We start from the raw sequence: 7665 nt of genomic DNA, 5'->3' as shown, positions 1-7665 counted from the left end.
GGGTGTACAAAGCTGGGGTGCATGCGAGTGTTTGGGGGATTCACACTGGTGTGCACAAGGGGGTATGAGGGGTGTGCAAAAAACTGGGGTGCACGAGAGCCTGTGCAGGTGTGCGGGGGGTGTTCATGCTGGCCTGGGGGCACGAGGGTGTGCAGGGGGTGCAGGTGAGTGTGCAGGGGGTGACACCTGTGCAAGGGTCCCCTGCACAAGTGTGAGCGTGTGGCTGTGGAGGGGGTGCACGTGGAGGGGTGTGACCCAGTGTGCAAGGCAGGGGGGGTGTGACCCAGCAGGTGTCTGTGTGTGTGCACGTGTGTGTGAGCACGTGTGTGTGTGTGTGTGCATGGGGAGTGTGTGTGGAGGTGTGTATGTGAGCACATGTGTGTGTGTGTGTGTTTGCACAGGGGTGGGTGTATGTGAGCACATGTGTGTGTGTGTGTGTGTTTGCACAGGGGTGGGTGTGTGTGAGCACGTGTGTGTGTGTGCATGGGGAGGGCATGCAGGTGTGTGTGTGTGAGTACGTGTGTGTGCACGCACAGGTGTGTGTTCAGGTGAGGGGGTGCACACGTGTGTGCTGGACGTGGGGTTGTACATGCATGTGTGTGCACACACACGTGCCTACGCGTGTGTCCGTATGTGCATCTGTGCACAGGTGTGTGCAGGCTCACGTGTGCACAGGCGTGTGCAAGGCAGGGTTGCTCACACGGGGGAGGTGCAGCCCCAGGCACATGCATGTGCAAGGGCGTGTCAGTGTGTGAGAGCACATGTGTGCGAGGCCGTGGCTGGGGGGGGTGGGACAGCCCGGACATGGGGTCGCCCCCCACAGTTCTCCCCCTGCCCCTCTCCCTCCCGGCCCTCTCTCCTCCCCGTGACCTTCAGGTGCTCATGGGGGACACGGGGGACACGAGTGTCCGGGTGCCTCTCCCCCTCCCACTTTTCCCCCTGAACCCTCACAGAAGCCCCCCCGGGGGACCCAGGTGGCTGAGTTGGGGGGGACTTCCCTATAGAAGCCCCTCTAGAGTCCCCTTAACCCCCCCAGGGGGAGTGCTGCGTCCGGATTCACCTTCTTCACTCACAGCCTCCCCAAAGCCCCCCCAGACCCCTCTGGGGGGACTCAGGTGTCCAGGTGCCCCCTCCCCCCCTTATCAAGCATCAGTGATCGATAATTAATTAATTAATCACCCCCGGGGGTGGAAGGGCACACCGAGGACACCCATGGAGCGGGGGGGTGTGCCCAGACGCAGGGCCTTCCCCGGGAGGGTCAGTGGGGTCTCTGAGGGATCTCTGTGGGGATCCTCCTCATCCTGGGCCCCCCTGGGATTGGGGGTGGGGGGTGCCATGGGGAGGGGGTCGCTGTCAATCCCCCCTCCCCCCCTGCAGGTGCAGCAGTTAATGTGATTGGCTAATTATGCGGCGCATGTTAATGAGCCCCATTAGCCAATGAGGGGGTGTTATAAATAACCTGGGGGTTCATTTGCATGATGCCAAGGCCTGGGTTGCCGCGGTGACCGACCCCCCTCTACCCCCCCCAATCACCGGGTTAATTAAGGGGCTGATAACTGGCTGGGGAGGTAGGGGGGGGCACGGATGCCAGAGCCCACCCCTGGATACCTGGAGCCCCCCTGGACACCTGAGTCCCCCCGGGTTCCTCTTCCCTGACTCTCTTCCCCCTCCAGGTGCCTCCGGACCCCCCGGCCAGGCTGTCACCCCCCGCCGGGGCCACCCATGCGGCTGTGAGAGGACGGGGGTGGCCGGGCCCCCCCAGGCCCCCCTAGGGCCGCCCCAACACGCCCAGCCTCCGCAGCCACCCCAGGCACCATGACCTGTCCGGATGCCGAGGGGCACCCGGTACCCAGGGGCCACCAAGAGACTAAAACCCACCTGGGCTCTGAGACCCACCACAGCTCCATGGTCCATCAAGGCTCTGAGGACCACCAAGAGACTAAAGCCCACTTGGGCTCCGTGGCCACTCAAGGCTCCATGGCCAGCTGGGGTTCCTTGGTCAACCAGGACCACCAAGAGACTTGGGCCCACTTGGGCTCTGTGACTCCCCTGGGCTCCATGACCCATCAGGGCTCCCAGGACCACCTGGAGACTGAGGCCCACCTGGGCTCTGAGACCAACCAAAGCTTCATGGGTGACCAGGACTCCCAGGACCACCCAGAGCCCAGCATTGATGATGGCTCCATGGTGCTGTTGGACTCAAAGGTCTCCCAAGGCTCCACACGCAACCAAGGCTCTGAGGACCACCCGGAGAGCCAGGTCAGCCAGGTCTCCATGACCCACGTGGGGTCTGTGGCCAACCAGCACTCCCAGGATCACTCAAAGACCAAGGTCCATCCAGGATCTGTGGCCAACCAAGGTTCCATGGGCAACCAGGACCCCTTGGCCCACACAGAACCCAACGCTGATGATGGCTCCATGGTCCTGCTGGACTCAAAGGTCAACAAAGGCTCCATGGCTTGTATAGACTTGAAGGTCCACCAAGACTCTGTGGCCTCCCACGCCTGTGAGGACCCCCGAGAGCCCAAGGTCAACCAGGACTCCATGACCAACCAAAGCGCCACTTCCCCTGTAGAGGCCAAGGTTAACGAAGACCCCGTAGTGTGTCTAAACTTGAGGGTTCATCAAGACCCTGTGGCCAACCAAGCCCCTGAGGACCCGCAAGAGCCCAAGGCCAACCAAGACCCCATGGACCACCTTGACACCCAGGTTGACCAAGACTCTGTGGCTCTTATAGACTTGAAGGTCCACCAAGCCCCCAGGGCCAATCCAGCGGATCCCCAAGAGACCAAGGTCAACCATGGCTCCACGGCATGTTTGGGCTTGAGGGTCCACCAGGACACTGCGGCCAAGGGACGCTGCACCACCCGTCCAGGGACTGAGTCCCATCGACCACCCCCACCCCCCTGGGCCACCGCCGCCCCCCGCCCATGTCCCCACGTCCCCTCGGGCACTCGCCTGGGGCTGGTGCTGCTGACGCTGGGGTCCCTTGTGCTGCCCTGTGCCTGGGGGTCAGCGCTGGAGTTCGGGGGCGCCCCGGGACAGTGGGCACGGTACGGGCGGTGGGCGCCGGGTGCGGGGGGGCAGCTCAGCTTCCGCCTAAAGACCAACGTGACGCGGGCGCTGCTGCTGTACCTGGATGACGGCGGCAACTGTGACTTCCTGGAGCTACTGGTGGCCGAGGGCCGGCTGCGGCTGCGCTTCGCCATTGCCTGTGCTGAGCCCGCCACGCTGGAGCCGCCGGCGCCGGTCAGCGACGGACGCTGGCACACGGTGCTGCTGACCCGGCACGCGCGGCACGCGGCGCTGGCCGTGGATGGGGAGGCGCGGGCAGCCACCGTGCGCTCCAAGCGCCCTGACATGGCCGTGGCCAGCGACCTGTTCGTTGGGGGGATCCCGCCCGACGTGCGGCTCTCGGCGCTGACGCTCAGCACCGTCAAGTACGAGCCGCCGTTCCGCGGGTGGGTGGCCGACCTGCGGGTGGGCGACGCGCCGGCGGCGCTGCTGGGAGCCCAGGGGGTCCGGGGCGATGGTGACGAGCGCTGTGCCCACCACCCACCCTGCGCCCATGGCGGCCGCTGCGCCCTGCACCGCGGGGAACCCCGCTGCGACTGCACCGGCACCGGCCACCGCGGGCCCTTCTGCGAGGAAGGTGAGGGCGCGGGGAAGGCGGGAGCTGGGGAGTCGTGGGAGGGGTGGCGGCTGTAGTGGGTGCGAAACTAGCTGGGGTCCTCATGTCCTGGCATTTCTCCATGTCCTTGCCACACTGGGCACCTTCGCAACATTGGGCATCACCGTGTTCCTCCACGTTCTTGTGTCCTCGTGTTGTTGCATCCCCGAGTCCCTCCGTGTCTTTGTGTCTTCCTGGTGTTGTGTGTCCTCGTATGTCCACACATGTCTTTCTCCGTGTCCTCGTGGCACTGAACACACTCCATGTTGTTGGTTGTGTCCTCATGCTGCTCATCACGCTGTTTCTCCCCGTCTCCCCCGGTGTTGCACATCCTCTTATCATGGTGTTCTCGTGTCTTTGCACTTGTGGAGTTCTGTGTCTTCTCAGTGTCCTCGTGGTGTTGGGTGTCCTCATGACATTGTGCCCTTGAGTTGCTCCATGTCCTCGTGTCCTCCTGGTTCACACGTCCTCTGTCCCTGTGTCCTTGTGTCACCTCTTCCTGCCACTGTGTGTCCCCATGTCCTGATGTCCTTCCTTACCCTTATGGTGTTGCATGTCCACACATGACCCCTCCATGATCCTCCTGTCCCACCCTGATCCTTGTGTCTCTCCCTGTCCTGTTGTCCTTCCATGTCCTCATGTCCCCATCTTTGCCTGTCGTTGTGCCCTTGTGCCACACAGAGAGGGTGGGTGGGTCAGGATCCCCCTGGCAGGGAGTTGACAGGAGTTTGGGGACCCCCAGCCCCTCCCCAGAGCATCACCCCTCCCATGTTTACTGGTGCAATTGCACGCCCTGGTGCCTCCACTCGTCCCCAGCATTTGCACACCCTCGTGCCATTGCATGCACGCCCGTGGGCCCTCGTGCAAGGCACCCAGGCCTGGGTGACCTCAGGGGTGACTGGGACAGCTGGGTGTGCCCTGGGTGGGCCCTGGGCAAGCCCTGGGCATGGGGGTCCCTCGTCTGGACCCGCCCTCGTGCAAACACGCCCTCGCACACGTCCCCAGGACCCGGGGACAACCGCTCGGTGTCACCGTGGTGACAGCATCCTCCGGGCGCGTTGCCAGGGTCGGTTGCCATGGCGCTGCCGGGGCTGGGTACCCATTGCCATGGCGATGCTCGGGCCTGTCTCCGTGGCGACGGTTGTCACGGCATCACAGGATGCTCCCTCTGCGTCCTTGAGGGGGGAGAGGGACAGGGGAGTGGAGGGTGCCCTGAGGACCGTGGAGGCACTATGGGGTACACGACCCCTGGGGGGGTCGGGGGGGGGCTATGGGGTGTGCCAAGGGGATGCAGCCCCTGGAGGGTGCTGCTGTGGGGTGCACTGTGCAGTGTACAGGCCCTGTGGGGTGTGTTATGGGGTGCTGTGTCCTTGTGGACTGTGTTAGAGGGTGCTGGGTCCCTGTGGGGTGCACTATGGGGTGTGCAGCCCCCAAGGGGTGCTTTAGGGTGCTATGGGGTGCACTATGGGGTGCAGGGCCCCTGTGGGATGCTTGTGCAGTGCTGTGTGCCATGTGGGATCCCCATGGGTGTGTACAGGGCGTGCCAACCCTCCCTTGGGGTGTGATTTCCCCCCTGGGAATGCAAACCCCTCTTGAGGGCTGCAAACCCCCAGGGACACCATGCAGGGCGTGCAAACCCCCCCGGGACACGGGTCAGGGTGTACGAACAGCGCCAGGGCGTGCAAACACCCCCCCAGGACGTGTGAACTCTCCTTCGGGGTGTGCACCCCACACACACACGCTCTGCCCCGCCCCGAAGGTCATCCCGAGGTCACAGGGGTGGGAGGGTCATGAGGACACAGTGGGGACACAGGAGGGTCCTGGGCACTAACGGCTCTGCCCCTCCCCCCCCACTGCCCCGCCGGGACCCTCAGAGGAAGAACCCGCTGTGGAAGGTGAGTAAGGGCTGTGTGAGGGGGGCGTGTTGGGGGGTGAGGGGTGTGCACAGCGGGGCGGGGTGGGGGGTTTGTGGCTCAGCAAAGGGGCAGGAAGAGGTTCAGGTGTGACAGGGGTGTCACCCCAGGGCTGTGTGGAGCTGGGGGGCCTCGTGTGTCACGAGGGGTCACGAGGGGTCACGGGGCACTCCAAGGGGGTGCGTGTGAAAGGCAAAGGCCTGTGGGGCGTGAGGGGGAGGTGCTTGCACGAGGGGGCGGGACGACGCCAGAGGGCGAGGCTGTGAAAAAGGGGCGGGGCCCACACAAGGAGCACCACCCTCTGCCCCCGGCCATGACGTCACTCTCTGGCTGGCCCAATAAGACGCTGGCATGCGAATGAAGGGGATGGGGCTGAGCCAATGAAGCGAGGTTCTGCTGTCTAGGGGTGGGGCTATGCAAATGAAGGCAGAGCTGATGGCCAATGGGGGGGTGGGGCTTGCACGAGAACACACAAACGGGTGTGGCCTGTTGGATAGGCGGAGCCTAACCAGGGACCACGGTCTGTGTGGTGGGCGTGGTCAGGGCAGGGGCAGTGGGTTTTACAGGGGCGGGGCCTGTACAAAGGGCGGGACCCGCATCCACGTGCACCACACGAGGCCCTCCCAGAGCCCCCCCCGGCCAAGGGTCCCGGGGTGGGGGAGGGTCCCCGCGCCAGGGGCGGTCCCGCCCCCCCGTGTCTCATCCCCTCCCCCACCCCCGGCTTTTCCCCGAAACCTCGGAAAAAGGGGAAAAACCCGCGGGAAGGCAGAGGGGGGGGAGGGCAGCGCTGCCTGTGGTGGCCCCGCCCCCCCCCGCGCTTGTCCCCGCCTCCCTGCCCCTCCCACCCCCCGGCATCGCCCGATGCCGTCACAAGTTAAAGGAGGTTTAAGTTGTGACGGGGCCCCTCCCCCACCCGGGGCCCCTCCCTCCCCCCGGGACTTTCGGTCATTTTGGGTTTTTTGGTTGATTTTTATTTTTTTAATTCTGATTTTTTTATTTTTGTCTTTTTTAATTAATTTCTCTTTCATTCCCGTTTTCCCCTTTTGTTCCCATTTTGCCGCTTTTCCTTTACTTTTTCGTTTTATTTCCCTTTTTTCTTTTCCCATTATTTCAACTTTTTAATTATTTTCTCTTCTTTAATTATTTTTCATTTCTTATTAGTAGTTGTTATTTTATTATTTCCCCTCTTTTCGTGACTTTCCCTTTATTTTTATTATTTTCCATTTTTTTTACATATTTTCCCTTCTTTAAATTATTTTCCCTTTTTATTTTTTCCTTGTTTTATTCCTCTCCATATTTAATAACAGTTCCCCCTTTTTTATAGTTTTCTCCTTATTTTAATTATTTTTCTTCTAAAAATTGTTTTCCTCTCTTGAATAATTTTTTTTTTTATATTTTCCCCTTTTGTATCCTATTTTTCTTTTTTTATCTCCATTTTTTGCTTTCCCTTTCTCACTGGTTTTCTTCTTTATTTTCTCTCTTTGATTAGTTTCCCTTTTTAAATTATTTTTCCTTTTCCCACTTTTTTCTATTTTAATTTTTTGCTCTTTTCCCTTATTTTGCTGATTTCACCCTTTTTATCAATTTCCTCCTTTCCCTTGCTTTGACCCTTTTCACTTTTTTCCTCTTTCTCCTTTTTCCTCCCTTTTCCCTTTTGTCCCTTTTCCTTTTTCCCCTCCTTTCCCTACTTTTCCTTTTTTCTGTTTTCCGTTTTTCCATTTTTCTTTTTTTCCCGTTTTTCTCTTTCTCTGCTTTTTCTCCCTTTCGTTTTCTTTCAACACTTTTGTTTCCTTTCCCATTTTCCCCCCAATTTCCTTTTTCCCGCCACTTTTCCCCATTTCCCTCCCCACTCTGAGCACCCCCCTCCCCTCCCCCCCCGTGTTTAACCACTTTCCCTTTTCTTTCCCCAAAATTTTCCCTTTTCCCATCCCTTTGGCTTTCGTTCTCCGCACCTCCCCCCGTCCCTCCCCCTCCCTCGCCCCGTCCCCTCCCTCCCCTCCCTCCCCCCCAGGTCCCGCCCACCTGCGACTCACCGGCCAAGGTAAAGACGCGCCCTCGGGCCCCTCTCCTCCCCCATCCTCA

General features: G+C 60.6%; 1 protein-coding gene across 1 annotated transcript in view; it reads left to right on the top strand.

The window, feature by feature from the left end:
• Positions 1-1815: 1815 nt before the first annotated feature.
• LOC114072435 overlaps positions 1816-7665 on the top strand; it is a 9973-nt gene continuing 4123 nt past the window's right edge. The window contains exons 1-2 of the mRNA XM_027910332.1: positions 1816-3652; positions 5545-5565. Coding sequence (XP_027766133.1) covers positions 1816-3652; positions 5545-5565 — 1858 coding nt within the window. The remainder of the gene's footprint in view (positions 3653-5544; positions 5566-7665) is intronic.

The sequence above is a fragment of the Empidonax traillii genome, unplaced genomic scaffold, assembly GCF_003031625.1.
Source record: "Empidonax traillii isolate 1590-97213 ecotype Southwest subspecies unplaced genomic scaffold, ASM303162v1 scaffold3207:size14402, whole genome shotgun sequence".
Taxonomy (NCBI): domain Eukaryota; kingdom Metazoa; phylum Chordata; class Aves; order Passeriformes; family Tyrannidae; genus Empidonax; species Empidonax traillii.
The sequence above is the reverse complement of the archived record's forward strand: the minus strand, read 5'-3'. Positions and strand labels throughout refer to the sequence as shown.